General features: G+C 49.9%; 1 protein-coding gene across 2 annotated transcripts; it reads right to left on the bottom strand.

The window, feature by feature from the left end:
• Positions 1 to 421: 421 nt before the first annotated feature.
• Positions 422 to 17714, bottom strand: BSPRY (B-box and SPRY domain containing). Of its 2 annotated transcripts, none has more exons than XM_072842424.1 (6): positions 17529 to 17714; positions 13495 to 13593; positions 7662 to 7892; positions 6497 to 6522; positions 2817 to 2941; positions 422 to 1606 (listed from the first exon to the last, which is right to left on the bottom strand). In XM_072842424.1, the coding sequence occupies exons 1-6, from the start codon at positions 17697 to 17699 to the stop codon at positions 1080 to 1082; spliced, it is 1179 nt and encodes a 392-aa protein (XP_072698525.1). In that variant the 5' UTR covers positions 17700 to 17714; the 3' UTR covers positions 422 to 1079. The 2 variants fall into 2 exon arrangements, with proteins under 2 accessions (XP_072698525.1, XP_072698526.1); XM_072842425.1 differs by having other exon boundaries at positions 6497 to 6519.
• Between the last annotated feature and the right edge of the window lie 267 nt (positions 17715 to 17981).

Raw genomic sequence — 17981 nt, 5'->3', positions numbered from 1 at the left:
CAGGAAGTCTGGTGCAGGACTCGATCCCCGGACCCCAGGATCACACCCTGAGCCGAAGGCAGACGCTCAACCGCTGAGCCACTCAGGCGTCCCCAACCCGGTGTTTCAAGTAAATAAGCATATGAGTGGGGACGGCTTTGGCCACCATCTTTGAGCCCGGGGCCTGAGGTTATAGGTAAGATTGCCTTTGAACTGTGTTCCTAAATAACAGAAATGGGAGGACCACTGTTCTGATGGGACCTGGAGCAGGAAGGGATTGTCCTTGGTTCCAGCAGGCAGGGCTCTCTTAGCTGTGTGTGCTGAGCTCGGCATGCTGAGGGGGGTGAGGAAGGCCTCTACGTCCTAGCAAGGGCACCTCTTCAGACGTGAGCTGGCACTTGGGGAGATTTGCCCAATTAGCCACAAAGAACATGGAAGAAACTTCTCAGTCTTTGAAAACCTTTAATAACATACCTGTTCCCCAAACCTGACCCTCTTACTGCCTCTGTCCTCTCGGGCTTGAAGCCCTCCCTCCGGGTCCCCACAATATGTCAGGGGGGCCACGAGTTGCAGGTGGGGGGGGGTTGTCCCTGTTCCCACGGAGGGGTGCACAGCTGAGCCCAGCCACCCACCCCGAGGCAGGTGTTGCAGTCCGGTTCCCTGTGGACAGGATGCCCTCAGTCTTCCGAGCCCCCTAGGCCAGAGTCCTGTGGCCAACAGCGGCCTAGCAGGACTCCTGAATCCCTTTAAGGTTCTCGAGAAGAGCCTCCCACACACACCCGGGCACCCTTCCATCCATCCACGCGCTTGCGAAATATTTATTGCACAATCAGTAGGCACCAGGCACCGCGCTGGATGCCAGCCGTGACTGGTAAACAAGACACCCTCAGAGGGGCAGATGCGCGGCGGGTTTGGGAGGCTGAGGCCCAGGGAGCGGCAGGCTCCCCACGGACGCCGAGCCCGGACGCAGGCCCGAAGCGGGTCCCCACCCCTCCTAAAAGCTGCCCACTGGGCAGAGGCAACATTTGGGGGAAAAGACGCTGGAGAGGAACGTGGCCTGGAGGCGCGGGGGGTAGCCCCGGGCTCCCTGTGGCCCCAGGTCAGCGGACGATGGAAATGGTCTGGTCGGCCACGGCGAAGACGGGGAAGAGGGGCCCCGGGAAGGGCGCGTGGTGGGTGTGGAGCACCGTGCCCGAGGCGGGCTCGTAGAAGAGCAGCTCCTGCGCCTGCAAGTCCAGGAGCACGCCCAGCTGCGAGGGGCAACGCAGCAGCCCCAGCGGCTCGTGCTGCCCGTCGTGCGAGAAACAGAACTCCTGGTCATAGCGGGAGAAGACCCACGAGAAGGTGTTGTGGCCCAGCCGGGAGTCGCTGCCAGAGCCCTTGCGGGGCAGCTGGCCCAGGGCCACGCCCACTTTATAGGCACAACTGTTCTGGACGTGCACCAGCCAGGTGTGCAGCCCAGCCTGGAAAGAGGTGGCAGCGAGGGCATTGGGCCAGTGGTCAAAGCGCTCGGGGACATTGGCACAGGCCTTGGACTTCTTGGCATTGAAGGTCAGGGTCCTTCGATCATCTGACAGCTGCAGCAAGGGGCTGACAGTCCTCTCGTCGATACGCACGTCCTCCATGCCTGCCAGAAGGAATTCTCAGAGTTGCCCAACGGCCCACCCTCAGCCCTAACCTGGTCCTGTTCAGCAGCAAAGGGCTTCCTCCCCACTCACTGGCAGTGTGACCTCAGACAAGCCACTTACTGTCTCTGAGCCTCGGTATCCTCATCTGTAAAATGGGGACTAACAGGGCTTATAGGGCGAACATGAGGACCAAATGAGATGATACATATCAAGTGCCTACCATTAAAACGCTCGATAAATTGTGGTCATGGTAACAATAGTTATCATTAGTCCAAGACCCCCATCTAGAAATAAGGCCCAGAGAGGACAAGCAAGTTGCCCAAAGTCACACACCTAGTTGGTGGCGGGGCAAAATGAAGATCCAGCATCCAGCACTGATCAGAGTGTACTCCAGTTGGGCCTATCTGTGGCCTCCAGATCAGATATGTCCTAGAAGCATGGTCCCTGGGAGCTAGGAAGCATCAGATGCATCCTTCCAACAAGGAACTAAACGGGACTGCTGGCACTCTCCGATAATAGAATCTAGAGCAGACAAGCTATAGCTTGTACTAAAAATTTAAGGCTAACACGCAAGGGAGGAGAGTTAAAATTGAGGAAAACTTCAATCCATTAACCTCTCTGTGAATTGTGCAAAAGCGTCACAACTAGGAAGACAGAAGCTTCCACCTAGCTTGGGGGATCTGGCTTGGAGAACTTCTGCACTAAGTGGGAATTCCTGCAGGGCAAAGACTGTGTCCCATTCACCTCTGTGGCCTTAGCGTGCAGCACTAGACTGGATGCCAGTCTAGAGGTAAATCTCTAGACACTAGAGTCGCCTGAGTCAATGTTAAGTAAGTGAGGCAAATCCAAGCAGCTCAATTCTCGCTCCAGATACTCTCCAGTTGGCCATCAATTATATCTTCTTAAAGAGAAACTAGGTTTCCAAGATATAATACTAAGCTGTGACTCACAGAGATGTGACTTACGGGAACCAGATTTTTCTTAGACCCAACAGAGCAGGTTGGTCTGGAAATGAGAAGGATCTGACCCAGCCACCCCAAGCCTGTCCAGAACCTTGGCCTCATTGACAAGCCCACATCTAGCATCACTCATTGCTTAAGCTACCATGCCAGATGCTCTGGTTCCCAGTGTGACCCCAGCAGCAAACCCCAGCCAGCCAGCCAACAGCCCAGTTGTCCCAACTGGTGCTAGGCTCTAACAGCTCCTAACCTGAGAGGGACCCGAGAACTGCTGTCAGCCAGAGTTGGGTAAGTAGTGGGCTCCGAATGCACTTCTCATTAAAGTTTAACTTGTCCGACTCCTGAGGATCCAGAATGCCCTCTGCCTCCTCGGTCCTTGTGGAAAAAAAAAACAAAAACAAAATAAAACAGAAATTCAGGAAGGTTCTGGACATGGATCTGGGTCAAACATCAGATGCAACCAAAACCCCACTAAGATGGGACACCTGGGTGGCTCAGAGGTTGAGCGTCCGGCTTTCACTCAGGGTGGGGTCCCAGGGTCCCAGGGTCCTGAGATGGAGTCCCACATCAGGCTCCCTGCGTGGAGCCTACTTCTTCCTCTGCCTGTGTCTCTGCCTCTCTGTGTCTCTCATGAATAAATAACATCTTTAAAAACAAACAAAACTTACTACAGCAAAACCTATTGCTTTGGTCAGAAGGTACAGCCACTCCCCTGCTCTTAAAATGCAACACCCTTGAGGGATCCCACAAGAAGGGACTATCGGTTATCACCCCCAACCATAAATTAGTTCTAGTGCTTTGCTCCCAATAGTTACCTCTCCACAGGGGCACTGGGTTTGGCTGGAGGGAATATGGGAATAGAGCATGCCCAGGAGGGGAGAATTACTATTTATTAAGAATGTAGGTTATGGGGCTCCCAGTTTTCTGTATAGAATCTCATGTCATCTTTGCTCTAACCTGGGACATAGCTGTTATCCCATTTGACAGGAAAAAAGAGAAATTCAGAGAAAGCACTCAGCAAAAAAGAGGAGCTGGGTTCAAGTGCTGCCTCCATGCAAAAACAGAACAAATCCAGTCTGGAGTCCAGGCACTATTCAACATAAGTTTGCCCTTGACCTAACATGAAAATAATCAAGAGGGTGTAGGGCAAAGTAAGGGTTCGCTAAGGAACTAGTGGGCCTCTGAACTAGTTTCTGAGAAAGAGCTCTCCCACCACCTCTGACCCTGAAGATGGCTTTGAGATCTAGGCAGCAGTTCTGAGAGCACATTCTCTTCCCCAAATCTCCTGGCTCTGCCCATAATGAAGGAGCAGAGAGTGGGGCACAGCTCATGGTTGCGAGCTCCTTTGCAAGACTGTCAGTATCCTGGCTTGGGAAGAGCAAGGTGAACAGAGCCCTAGAAAAGCTGAAAACAGGCTCTGCTAACAAAGGCTCTTTGTGCTCAGGACAAGAGAGGGTCTGTTGCATCTTCTCCAAGCACCGAAGGTGGGGCTGGAGGAGCCCCAGCCATCAGGTGGGGAGGAAAGAGGAGCCCATGTCAGCAGCGCTGAGCCAACCCAAGGCAAATCGGAGGCCAGACATAGACACTAGAGTCTAGACAGCCAGCTGGTCCAGTGCCTCATGGTTCCAAGGGGAAAACTCGTGATCCCAAAGGAGTGGCAGTGCAATGGGGCTGGGGTAAGCGGGCCCTGGCTGGGATCAGAATGTCCACTCCGGGCAGCAGGACCTGTTGCCGTGGCAGCCAGAGCTGAGCCCGGCCGTGGATGTGGGCACAGCAGATAAATCCAAACTGAGGGATAGTCTCTAAAACTGGCCTATACTCTTCAAAAGTATTTTGTTGTTATGGTTGTTTTAAAAGGCTAAGGAACAATTCCAGATTAAAAGACCAGATGAATCAGGAAACACAAAACACAGCAAACCCTGTTAAAAAATGTTTGGGGCAGGGACATCTGGGTGGCTCAGTGGTTGAGCATCTGCCTTCGGCTCGGGACGTGATCCCAGAGTTCCGGGATCGAGTCCCGCGTCGGGATCCTGCATGGGGCCTGCTTATCTCTCTGCCTCTCTCTGTGCCTCTCATTAATAAATAAATAAAATCTTAAAAAAAAAAAAAAAGAATGTTTGGGGCACAATTAGCAACATTTGAATATAGACTGTATATTAGATAATAGTATTATACCAGCATTAAATTTCCAGAGCTTAATAGTGACACTGTAGTTATGGAAGAGATGGTCTTTGTTCTTGAGAGAAAGATGCTGAAGCATTTAGACATACAAGGTCTCACTTTCTGCAACTTGGTCTCAAAGAGGTCAGTAAAAAATAAGTGCCATATATTCACTTGTTAGACAGAAAGGAAGAGACAAACAAACCAAGAAAGAGAGCAGATGTGGCAAATTACTACCAGTTAGGATTTTCAGGCAAAGCACCTTATACTATTTCACAACTTTTCCCTATATTTGAAATGTTACAAAGAAAAAAAAAATTAAAGATCAACTTTTTTCCTTCAAAAATCTGAGCAGCTTGAAATTGAAGACAGGATGGTTTTAGAGAAAGATGAAGAAGGTAAAAGAGAAAGAGGAAAGGAGACTGGAAAATAAAGTTGGGGGCATCCATACTGGGGGAGCCTTTACAGACTTGCCGGAGAGTGAGGTAAATCTATACATACTGACAGGGAGAGATTCCAAGAGACCTTGAAAAGTTATAGAACAGCAAGTTTTAAAACAATCCCAACTGTGTTAAAAAAAAAAAAAAACAAACAAAAAAAACGTATCTTTAGAGGTAGACAAGCCCAGATGTACTCTCCTAGGACTTTACAGAGGAAAGTCCACAGGATACACATCTGACTGTTAAAACTGATCACCTCCAAGAATAGTGTTAGGAAGGTGTGATGGAGAAACTAAAAAAAAAAAAAAAAAAAGTAATCTCTATGCCCAATGTGGGGCTCAAATTCACAATCCTGATATCAAGTTACACATGCTCTACTAAATGAGCCAGCCAGGCACCCCAAGACATTCTAAATTTTAAATGGTTTTATATAGGTGGCATTTTTTTCTCTTTCTCTCATACACGTGTATTACTGTTGAAATTTAAATATAAAAAATAGGTAAGAAGAATGGGTTGTGCTCCTCAGGTACAGCTCTGAAATCTCTCACAGAAGATATAAGAATGTAATTTCTTTGCCTGGCAAATCACATCCTCTTGGCCACTTCCTAGGGCTCTTGGCTCTCAGCCCTTCAGGACCCAGGGAGAGCCTGGTTAAATGCTTTTATTATTGCTTCATTAAAATGCAAATTTTGAGTGGTAACTAGACTTAAGTTTCCAAGATTCTTTCATCCGAGAAAGGGGGAACTGAGGCAGAGGAGACAGTGGTGGGACAGGTGTCGGGTGTGGGTCCATGCCCCAACTCTGGGGCATAGGCAAGTCCCCACCCCTCTTTGAGCCTCAGTATTTTCTTTCTTTCATAGATTTTGTTTATTTATTTGACAGAATGAGAGAGAGCACAGGCAGGGGGAGTGGGAGAGCCCTGATGCAGGGGCTCGATCCCACGACCCTAAGATCATGACCTGAGCGGGAGGCAGATGCTTAACCAGCTGAGCCACCCAGGTGCCCCTGAGCCTCAGTATTTTCATCCTTAGATGGGGGATATAAAACACTCCAACAGGATAACATTCTAGAAAGCCCTTGGCCAGCCTCTGGTTGCTAAGTGTTGATTTCACTCCCCTTCCGCACCATTTAAGCAGTTCTCCAAGTCTGGTGCGGGAAGACCCAGTCCAGGGAGCATGGCTCCAGGGTAGCCACTCAGCCACATGCCTTGGGCTTCCTCCCGGGAGCAGCAAGGCCTCAAGGCAACGGACTAGTTACACGCCGGACTAGTTACACGCCGGCGGGCAATGGTTTCCATGACTGCCCAGGGAAATGACGGGGCCATACTCACCTTTCAAAAATCTCCTGCTCCTTCTGCTGTGAGAAAAGAAAACAGAGTCAGGCTTGGTACCAGGAACTCAGCAGGTGGTCAAGACTTGGATATTTTCAACTGGCATGGAGGGTGCTACGTGGACAGACTCTAAAATAAAGCATCCTATTCCTGCTTTAAGATCCAAAATGAAAAAAAAAAAAAATTCCAAAACGAAGCTACTATCTGGGTTCTTCTTCACACACAGTCCCCACCACGCATTTGGCATGAATCACTGTCTCCTGTGCCCTGGGGCATCCTCTGTTTCCTTAAACTGCACTTTAGGACAAGTACACATCTACCAACACTTCACTGCCCCCACCCCAAAGCTGCCAGCTCCTGGATGGCTGGGACTCTTCCTGAATCTTCTCTTGTGACCGTCCCAGTGTTTGGGACACAATGTGCTCTGTCCGTGGAAACTGTGACTAAATGAATGCATAATTTAGGGCAGCGAAGGAAACTGCCCTACTTGAACTACAGGGGAACAGCTGGGTTGTTCCACATTCTGATTTCTCTGCTTGGCATATTTACTCCAACATCAGACTGTCCCGTTAAACTGCACGTATCTGTAGCTCTATATAAAGTACTCTGCAGGGATATGTACCAAAATATTACCCATGGTGGTTTCTGGGTGGTAAGAATAAGGACCCCTGGTCAGTGTCCTCCGTCTGCACGCTTCTGCAACCTCTCTCTGCCTCTCCACTTCATTTAATGAGCTGTTCCTCTTTATCTTTCAGGCACCAGCTTCGAAGTTACTTCATCCAGGACGCCCACCCTGACCACTGCCACCCACAAGCCTGGATTGTGGGGTCTCTAGCTCCCCAGTGATGTCCTCGACCAGAGGATGTAACCTTCCATTATTAGATTATGTATTCATCTCCTTCATAAGATATTAACAGCTATGCCCTGTAACTCCACCCCATGGCACAACAGCACATAGTAGACACTCAGTAAATATTTGCTCACTATTAAAAGAATACTTATCAGGATTCTGATAAAAAAAATTACATATGATTTTATTTCCTTGCTTCATTCCTGCTCCAGATTATCCATATCCACCCAACTCTTACCAAGAATCATTCTCGGTGTTTTAGATTTTGGGTGTATCTGGGTCCACTGGGTGTGTCCTCACCCCTGCCCGACTTACAATCAGCTGGAGGTCATCCAGATGGGTGAGCATGTCCACCAGGCTGGTCCGAATGGTGTCAAGCTTCTGCAGCGCCTCAGTCCAGTGTACTCGCTGTGTCAGGATACTCTGGTGGGCCCGCTCCTCTTCACCATGCACCTGTTCCAGCAAACGCTGCTCCTCACTCTCACACAGACTCCTCACCACACCTAGCCTCTGGATGACCAGTTCCCGTGCTGCGCTGGCTGTGCTCTGATGAGGGATAACACAAGGAATCGGGTTCTAGCAAAGTCCCAGTCAAGATTAAGAGGATTCAGGCTCCGTGGGAAAGAGTGCTGGGATTGATTGGTAATGTCTGCCATGGGCACAGTAATGGAAGAAACAGTGCTTGCCCTTAGAGTTCCCAAATATGGTTTAGGGTAAAGAAATATGAGATCCAGACATCTAGGTCATATCCCATAGAGGTAGGATCACAGAATGGAAGAGCGGGGCATGGTCTAGAGATCAACTAGAATCAATCATTTCACAGTGGAGAATTCCAAGGCCAAGGGACCGAGGTCAGAGAACTATAGAATTGTAGAGCAAAAGAGCCCACGAGGGCATCCCCATCAACAGGATCCATACCAACAGTAGTAGCCCAGTTGATATTTTGACTCTGAGTAAAAAAAAACTCATTTTTCCCTAAATCTTTCCATTCCAATGGCTTCTGTGGTAGGATTCTTATTCATGCCAGGAGGAATTAAATCAATTCTCTGATGAAGCTAATATGGATCTCCTAGTAATTAGCAAGGGTCTGACACACAGTAGGTACTCAAATATTTGCTGAATGACTGAGGGAAAAGTCTCTTCTGACTAAGTCCGAAATCTCTTGGTAGCACTCACAGGCCAAGTCAGTGACAGAGCTGGGACTAGAACCCAGTTCTCTTGACTCTCAGTTCAATACTATTCCCTTTCCACCAATGCCACCGGACAATCAATCATCCCCAAAGGTTGCATGAAACACCTGCACTCTTGCCAGACAAGTGAGAAGAAGCAGAACAGTCTCCTTCATGCCAGAAAGTCATGGATAGCCAGCAGTTTTCTCTATGTCCTGCCGTGCAGACCTGTTCTGCATCGTGCATGGGGATAATGACTCCTGCTTCACAGGAACAACTGAGACCCACAATTTGCCCAGTGCAGAGGAAGAGAGTGAATGGCCTAAGTGAACCTAGGAGTTCTGGCTCCATCTTCAGTTTTCCCTGAGCCAGCATAACACACTAGTTAGGGAATGAGGCTTTATAGAGACAGTGCCTAGGTTTAAATCTTAGCCAATCCACTTACTATCTGCAGGATGTTGAGCACATTACTGATCTTCCCTATGCCTCAGTGTTCTAATCTGTTTTTGTTTTGTTTTGTTTTTAGATTTATGTATTTATAAGAGAGAGAGAGAGCACAAGCAGGGAGAGAGGCAGGCAGAGCGAGAGGGAGAGCAGACTCCCTGCTGAGCAAGGGGCCTGACGTGGGGTTCAATCCCAGGACTTTGGGATCATGACCTGAGCTGAAGGGAGACGCTTAACTGACTGAGCCACGCCGGTGCCCCAGTTTTCTAATATGTTAAATGAGGATAATAAAGTACCTATCTCGTGAGGTTACTGTGGAAGATTAAATGAGTTAATACATACAAAGCAAACAGAACAAAGCCTAGCACGTTAAGTGTTCAGCAGCATTAGCTATTGTTCTATCGCCCCTTGCTGCCTTGCCCACAGGGGGAGCCACGTGTGTACCGTGTATGCCATCAGGACCAAGAACAGACCCTGGCCCAAGATACAACACATAGTCAGTCTCTCGCTAGAAGACTGTAATCAATTTTAACACAATTCTTTTTTTTTTAATTTTTTTTTACTTATTAATGATAGGCACACAGTGAGAGAGAGAGAGGCAGAGACACAGGCAGAGGGAGAAGCAGGCTCCATGCACTGGGAGCCCAATGTGGGATTCGATCCCGGGTCTCCAGGATCGCGCCCTGGGCCAAAGGCAGGCGCTAAACTGCTGCGCCACCCAGGGATCCCCAATTTCAACACATTTCTTGACTCATTCCCAGAAAATAGCAGAGAAAAAAAAATTTCCCTTCCCAAAGATATGCCAGAAAAAACTAAATGCTGTCCTAAGACAAAACCCAGAAGTGCTGGAAAAATAGCCCAAAGCATCCTTTTAAAAGTGAAGCTGCTCTGGCAGCTAAGTAAAGGAAATCCCCTGGGGTCCAAAAGTAGAAAAGAAACAGTGTGATTGAGAGCTGAGACTCTATTGCCCTGAAAGTGGCTTGTGGTTTATTTTAGAATTTTCTACTCCTCTAAACCTAAGAGCCCAGTAAAGACAGAATTATACAGAAAAACAGACAAATCCACAGCATGATATAAAACTATAAATGCCCCTTGCCAGCAGTCAGTAAATCTGGCAGATAAAAAAATAGTAACTATAGAGAAGATTTGAATGTGAAACATTTACCAAAGTGACCATGTTTTAGGGCATAGAGCAAGTCTCAACAAATTTTTAACAACTGATAGGCAGACTACAATGAAGTTAAGTTAGAAATTAGTGGAAAAAAAAAAACAATGATAATTTTAAAAGTAAAACCATACAGCCTTCCCCGTTACTGTGAACGCTCATGCTCTTACCTATGGCTAAGTCTCCATTTGTTTACTAGATCCCATCCCCCGCTGCTGGCCTGTCTCTCCCCCTTTCTCCTGCACCATTAATTTCTCCCTCTCTACCAGACAATCCCTATCAGCAGAGTAATTTCTCCCATCTTCAAAATAAAATACCATCTTGATCCCATATCCCTCTCCACTATCATCCCATTTCTCAGCCCCCTTCTTACAGCAAAGCTCCTCAAGTGTTGTGTGTGCCCAAATTACAATTCTGTTCTCTCTGAAACCCGCTCCCATCAGGCTTCTACTCCACCACTCTACAAAACACCTCTTGTCACGAACTCCAGTGATGAACCTGTTACTAAATCCAATGGCCCACTCTTGTTTCTGACCTTACTTGACCCCTCTCCAACACGTGACATCCCACCTCCTGGAAACCTATTGTGTGGACACAACACTCTTAGTTTGACTCCTATCTCATTCATTGCTCCTTCTTGGTTGACTTTCCTGATTCTATCTTCATTTTCCTCTTCCTTCTCTTCCTACTCTTCCCCCATCTTCTTCTTCTCCCTAATTTTATTTATGTAATCGCTAAACCCAACATGGGGTTCCAACTCATGACCCTGAGATCAAGAGTCACATGCTCCTCCAACTGAGCCAGCCAGGTACCACTCTCTCTTCTATCTTCTTAACGGTTAACTGTTGAGGTGCCCTAGAGCTTGGTCCTTGGATCCCTGCATTTTCCTAATCTTTACTTATTCACTTAGTGATCTCATCTCTTCCTGTGGCTTCCAATTTTTACCACTCATTTATAGTCTCATGAAATTTATGTCTCTAGCCTGGTCTTCTCCCAACTTACACACATTCGGGACCTACTCAATATCTTCCCTTGGATGTCTAACATGCATCTCAAATTTAACATGTCCACAACTGAATTCCTAATCTCCCTCCCTGCCAACCATCACTCCACACGTGGTCCTTCCCCACCTTGGTAAATGGCTGCCTCATCCTTCCAGCTCTCAAATCAAAATATTTAAGAAAGAAAAATGGTTAAGAGTTATTCCTCCCCACTCCTACCTTTCTCTCTTGCCTACATCCAGTCCATCCGCATATCCTAGTGTCTCTCCCTTCATAATAGACATAGAATCCAGACACTTTTCAGCATCACTCATGTCCAAACCACTCTTGTCTTTCACCTGGATTATTATGCCAGCTTCCTAATTGGTCTCCCTGCTTTTGCCTTTGTGACCTATGGTCACTTCTCAAACAGTAACCGGTGTTCTTTTTAATCTTAGGTCATATCATCTTAGTCTGCTCAGAAATTTCTAGAGACTTCCCACCTCACCCAAACAAAAGGCAAAGTCCCCATGCGTCCAGTGATGATGCTATCTAGCTTCCCCGCCCCCCTGCCTCTCTGACTTCACTTCCTATTGCTTTCTCACCTGTTTACTCTGCTTCAGCCTCATAGGCCTCCTTGCTGCTCCTCCAACGTGTCAGGTATGCTTCCACTTTAGGGCCTTTGCACTTGCCATTCCCTCTTCCTAGAACTCTTCCCCCACATTCCCTCACCTTCTGTAAATGTTGTGCAAATATCAATACTTAATTAGGTCATTTCTGATCAGAGCATATGAAATTGCAACCCCCGTTCTCAACAAGGAAGGTCCTCCTTTCTGTGTTAAACATCTCCATAGCACTTCTCACCTTTTGACATAGCATGTATTTAATTGTTATTGTCCTACCCCCTGACTACCACATAAGTTTCAAGAAAACAGGAATTTTCATATGTTTTGTTTACTGTGGAATCTCTAGTATATAAAACAATGGTACTTGGGCAGGTGGTGGGTGCTCCATAGATTTGTTAAATAAATACAGAAATGGTTAAATGTTGTGAGTATACCCCTTGAAGTCAGTATCTGCTACATGAGCTTCTATTCAACATTGTACTGAGGTCCTGGCCAGTGCGGTCAAGACAAGAAAATAAAAAGGATGAAGAAAATGGGTGAGAGAGAGAAGAACCATCATGCTAAGAGAAGCAGAACTGGACACAGAATAGCTGCCTGGCCTCCTAGCAGCTTCTTCTTTCCTGGTTCTCATCCCTTTTAGGTTCTGAGAGGCTTCTGTATCCCGCCAGGAAATGCCCTGTTTTGCTCAAACTAGTTCAACTGAGTTTCCTTTTACACAATCAAAAGAATCTTGACTGGGGCACCTCGGTGGCTCAGTGGTTGAGTGCCTGCCTTTGGCTCGGGGCGTGATCCTGGGGTCCTGGGATCGAGTCCCGCATCGGGCTCCCTGCGAGGAGTCTGCTTCTCCCTCTGCCTGTGTCTCTTTTTCTCTGTCTCTCATGAATAAAAATAAATAAATAAAATAAATAAAAAAGAACCTTGACTAAGACCATGCCAAGCCTGCTCCACTGCACATGTTGAGGAACGAAGGAGGGGATGTACAGAAAGAAATTCAAAGCCCTTACCCATGAGGGGCATACTTAAAGGTGACAATGTAGCAGTGACTATGGGGGCAAGTGAATAAAGGCTCAGCAGTGGGGAGTAGCAGTAGGAGCACTGGCCTGGGAGTCAGAAGATCCAGGTCCTGGAACTGCCTCTGGCAGGAGGCTGTGGACCGTGGGCAGGTCAATTAACCTCTAGGTGACCCATTTCCTGTATGTAAACAGGTATGTTACCGCCACCTACTGCATAAGATGGTCATAAAGGACACTCCATGTAAAAGTCCATAGGTTACCTTATTTATTTATTTTTTAAATATTTATTTATTCAGAGAGAGCGAGAGAGAGGCAGAGACACAGGCAGAGGGAGAGCAGGCTCCATGCAGGAAGCCCGACATGGGACTTGACCCCGGGTCTCCAGGATCACACCCCAGGCTGCAGGCGGCGCTAAACCGCTGCGCCACCAGGGCTGCCCCATAGGTTACTTTAGAATGTGGGGGCTGACCACAAAATACTTAGATGGTGGAAGAATGCTACCCTTCCTGATCCTGTTCTCCAAGAAAGTCATTTTCCCAGTATTTGCCCCAGTGTGGTACTGGGAAGAGTCCTCTCTGCCTGGATGGTAAACCCATGGCTCGGAGAGATAGGAAACCTTCCTTGGGCATCCAGCTTTGCTAGTGGCACAGTGAGTCTGCGAGGTTGGGAAGGGATCCTAGACGGGCCCATGCTAAGGCTGGAGTCTTATCCTAGGAGGGGTCCAGAGCAGAGGGGAAGGAGAACCACCTACCACTGCTCTCTGGTTCTTCCCTGGCAGGACCTCAGCCACATACTTGGTGATGCTGGCACTCTGTAACTGCAGCCTCTCACACTGGTCCACAATCTTGTTCTGCAAAATACAAATGACATCCATGGCATCTTGATCCATGTGGATCCATTCACTCTAATCCCAATGAGTGGATTTGCAATACCCCCATTCCCTTGCATCTACGTCAGCCACTTCCCTTGCACCCACCTCAGCCACTTGCACCCACAGTCACATCTGAGACCTTGTTATTACTGAAAACCATACCACCTCCAAAATCTTCATTTCAAGGCTTCCACACCATGCCCACCACTTCCATCCTTCCAGATTACTTACTCTAGATTTTCCAGTCCAACAAGTCTTTTTTTTTAATTCTTAAAAAGATTTTATTTACTCATGAGAAATACACACACACACACACACACACACACACACACACAGAGAGAGAGAGAGAGAGAAGCAGAGACATAGGCAGAGGGTTAAGCAGGCTCCCTGTAGAGATCCCAGACCCCAGGATCACGTCCTGAGCCAAAGGCAGATGTTCAACCACTGAGCCACCCAGGGGTCCCAACAAGTCTCTTTTTTAAAAAAATATTTGAGAGAGAAAGCATGAATGGGAGAGGGAGGGAGACTCCCAAGCAGATTCCACGCTGAGCACGCCCAACACAGGGTTCAATCCCACAACCCTGAGATCACGACCTGAGGCGAAACCAAGAGTAGGAAGCTTAACCGACTGAGCCACCCAGGCACCCCTCCAGTCCAGCCATTCTTTAGCCTAGTTGAAGCCACCAATACATTAGTCTTAACACCTTTCAGTGTCCATCACCCACTTTGTGGCCTCATTTCCCTCCTTATCCTGAAATCTGAGGCCCATCATCGTAATCACTTTCCTGTGTAAGCTCTCAGCATTCCTTCTGACCCAGCTCCCTGGCTCTCCACACCTGAGCAGAAGAACACGGCTTCTCAAATTGCCTTTCCTGAAGTTATCCCCACTCATTAAACAGCACCAGCAATCATCAACCTCCTTACCCCAACAAAAACCCCAGGAGTTACTTTCCAAACTGGCATGTATCTATAATCTCTCAGTGAGTCCTATCAGCCCTGACTCCAAAGTCTCTCTCTCTCCCCTCTGGCCACCTCTGGTCACCTCCACTCTCGCTATTCTACTCAGATGGTCACTATCTCTCTCATAGGAGCCCAACTGGAGCCTCCTAACTGGGCTCAGCCCCCACAGTTAGCCACTGCCCCCTTATGTAAGGAAATTAGGTCAGGTCATGGCCTGGCTCAAAACTGTCCAGTGGCTTTCCTGTCTGATGGGACTCTGTTGCTCCAATGTCACCTCCTAGCACTCTCCACAATGGCCTCCTTGTGTTCCGTAAACACACCAAACTTGGGATCCCTGGGTGGCTCAGGGGTTTGGCGCCTGCCTTTGGCCCAGGACGCGATCCTGGAGACCTGGGATCGAATCCCACATCGGGCTCCCGGTGCATGGAGCCTGCTTCTCCCTCTGCCTGTGTCTCTGCGCCTCTCTCTCTCTGTGACTATCATAAATAAATAAAAATTAAAAAAAAAAAAACACACACCAAACTTGTCCTGACAATAGCGTCTTTGCACCTGTTGCTTCTTCTGGGTCGAACAGTATTCTCAGATATATATGTATGTATGTGTGTATATATATATATATATATGTAAATCTACATATATACAAGTTCCCTCCCCTACTCTATTCAGGGTCACCTCTTCAGAAGTGCTTCCTGAAGCACTTCAGCCCTTCCTGACCACCGCACACCCCATTCCCTACTCTGCTCATTTTACTCCCTTGCATTTATCACTCTCTGCCTGCATACTATGGGTTCATTTACTTTTTTTGTATCATTCCCCCACCACTGGAACACAGGCACCGTGGACTTTGGCTTATTCGCTATGGGCCACTACCTAGAAGAAAGTTCCTCCTACACATAGAGGTCCTGAATAAATATTTGTTGAATGAAGGAACATCTACTTCCTTGATCACAAGAGATTCAGTTGTTCACATCTGCCAAAGCTGTGAGCATCCCACAGGAGAGCAGGGGCGAGTTTTAGAAATGAAGCTGAAGCCCACAGAGGAGTGACTTGTCAGGCCCCTGCTTTTCCACTCCATTTCTCCAGGGACTTGGACTCCTTCCCAACCAGCGCTCTTCCACTCCTTCCTCTCTGAGCTTTGCACCAGCTCCATCTGCCAAAAGGCAACTCGGCTCCTCTTCTAGGCAACCCTTGCAAATCCTTCCCACCCCACAGTCAGGAATTAGTCTGGCACTTCGCTGGTCCAAATGCTAAGTGAAAGAATTGAGCTGGCTGGGAGGAAGCTGTGATCTCCACACACCATAGGACTAAGGAAACTAAGCTAGCTTCCGCAAAGCTACAGGACGAGAACCCAGAAGGTATGAAGGACTTGGTTGAATGGGTGTTGTTAGTGCCCAGTTAAGTAACCATCTTGCCCTGGGGCAAAATCTCTTTGCTGGCTGGACAGAGAGCAGAAGGAGTGTGTAAATGCCATAATATACTCAAAATTGGGGGGAGAGAAGGCAAGAAACCCTTCCCTGCAGGCAAAGGAGATGAATGTGCTTAGGGCATCAGGAGGGGCCAGAGAAGGCACCCTGGGCAGACTGTGTTCCAAATCAAGCCCCAGGCCTGCCACCCTGCCCCAGCCTTCACCCCCCTCCACTAAGATTCTGCTCTGATGGCAATTTTTTTTTTAAGGTTTTTATTGAATTCTCACGCCCATTAGCACCACTTCCTCCCTCCACTGAAGCAAAAAGGTAGTTTTCTCTGGCCAAATCGATGACTCCCTTGGTCCAGCTCCTGAATATTAGAAACCTTGGAGGAGTTACTGCCCGGTTCAGGCCTTAGTTTGCTCAAAACGTAGGTAGGATGTAACTTCAGATGTCTGGATGGAATGAGACGATAGATACTGGAGTGCTTTGGTGCTGGCAAAGCTTCCACCCATTATGCAAGTTTATTACACCACATTATCCAAGTTTATTTTCATGCTCACTATTGATGATGGATAGTGGTGACAGGGAGAGCCAACCAGGAGCTTTCAGGTGTCACTGAGTAAGTGAACCCCTCCTGGCCAGTCAGGTGCGTTTACTACCCGTTGGTCTGAGTCTCCAGGCCGAACCCTCGGGCCTCACAGGTGGGCAGAGCACCTGGGTTTCCCCAAGCTATGGGGCTTAATCAAATTGCAAGGAAACCCCCAGGGGCCACTAGGGTGGAAGGAGGGAGACCCAGCGTGACTCTGACTCCCCAGTCTCAGCAGACCTGGGGTGAGCAGTGAAGAAGGTGAGCAGCTTGGAGCTAACCTGGAGTGCAGGTGGGGAGAAGCTCTAGGTGAAGAGTCCAGCAGGAGCCTCCCGAGATCCGCCCCGCCCCCGCCGTTTACCCAGGTGGAACCCGCTTGGGGTCCAGTCTAGGCCAACGCAGAAAGGGAAAAGAAATGAGCTCACCAGGAAGCCTGAAGGGTGGACGAGGGGAGGGGCCTCGAGCCCAGGCCGTGGAGGGAGGAGGCCCGCTTTGAGCTCAGGTCAGCTTCCACCAGGGCGGGACGCGGGGCACACGCTGTCCCCGGCCACCAAGGCCGCCCGGCTCTCACCCCCCGACCGGCGGCGGAGGGCGCACGGGCAGCCGGACCCGCCCTGTGTGCGGGACTAAGGAGCATCCCACCCATTAGCTTAGGTCTCTGGCACAGCGACCCCAATAAACTCGCGCTATTTCCCTCACACCACACACTGAGGCTTAGACTCAGGCCGCTCCCAGGGAGGTGGGGAGGAGGCGGGATTCGAACTCACGTCTCCGCGACTCCACCACGGGCCACACCCTTAACCGCCTCGTTCCGAGCCGCGGCCACCGCCGAGCCTGCGCTCCCGCCCCGGCCGCCCCGGCCCGCCGCCTCCCTCTCGGCGCGGCCCCCGGGGTCCCCCCCCGGACCCCCCCTCGGCCCCCCCCGGACCCCCCGCCTCCCGGCGACCCCGCCCGCTCACCCGCAGCTCTTCCGCGCGCTCCTCCGCCCGGCGGATGCGGTGGCCCCGGCAGCGGCCGCCCAGCCCCGCGCACCCGGCGCACACGGGCCGTCGCTCGGAGCAGCAGAACCAGCCCAGGGCCTGGCCGTGCTCCGGGCACAGCGGCCCCGGCCCCGCGCTCCCCGCAGACATGGCCGAGCGCCCGGCGCCGCGCGCTCCACCTGCCGCAGGTGACCGCGGGGCGGGGCCTCCCCGACCCCGCCCCCGGCCCCGGCCCCGGCCCCCGCCCCCGCCCCGACCCGCGGTCCCGCGCGCCCGCCGCCCCGCTTCCTGCCCGCCCGCCCGCCCAGAGCCCCGGCCGCGCCCCCAACCCCGCCCCGCTCCGCGCCCCCTGGCCCCGCGCCCCCAACCCCTCCCCGCGGCCCCCCCGCTCCACACCCCCCTGACCCGCGCCCCCAACCCCTCCCCGCGGCC

The sequence above is a fragment of the Canis lupus genome, chromosome 10, assembly GCF_048164855.1.
Source record: "Canis lupus baileyi chromosome 10, mCanLup2.hap1, whole genome shotgun sequence".
Classification (NCBI taxonomy): Eukaryota; Metazoa; Chordata; class Mammalia; order Carnivora; family Canidae; genus Canis; species Canis lupus.
This window is presented reverse-complemented; position numbering and strand designations above follow the sequence as displayed.

Excerpts from the sequence above, each read along its gene's own strand:
- BSPRY (XM_072842424.1), bottom strand. The coding sequence starts at position 17,699 with ATGTCTGCGGGGAGCGCGGGGCCGGGGCCGCTGTGCCCGGAGCACGGC. Across the intron at positions 2,942-6,496 it reads GAGCAGGAGATTTTTGAAAG|GACCGAGGAGGCAGAGGGCA; the intron begins GTGAGTATGGCC and ends TTTTTCCACAAG. Across the intron at positions 1,607-2,816 it reads AGTTCTCGGGTCCCTCTCAG|GCATGGAGGACGTGCGTATC; the intron begins GTTAGGAGCTGT and ends TCCTTCTGGCAG.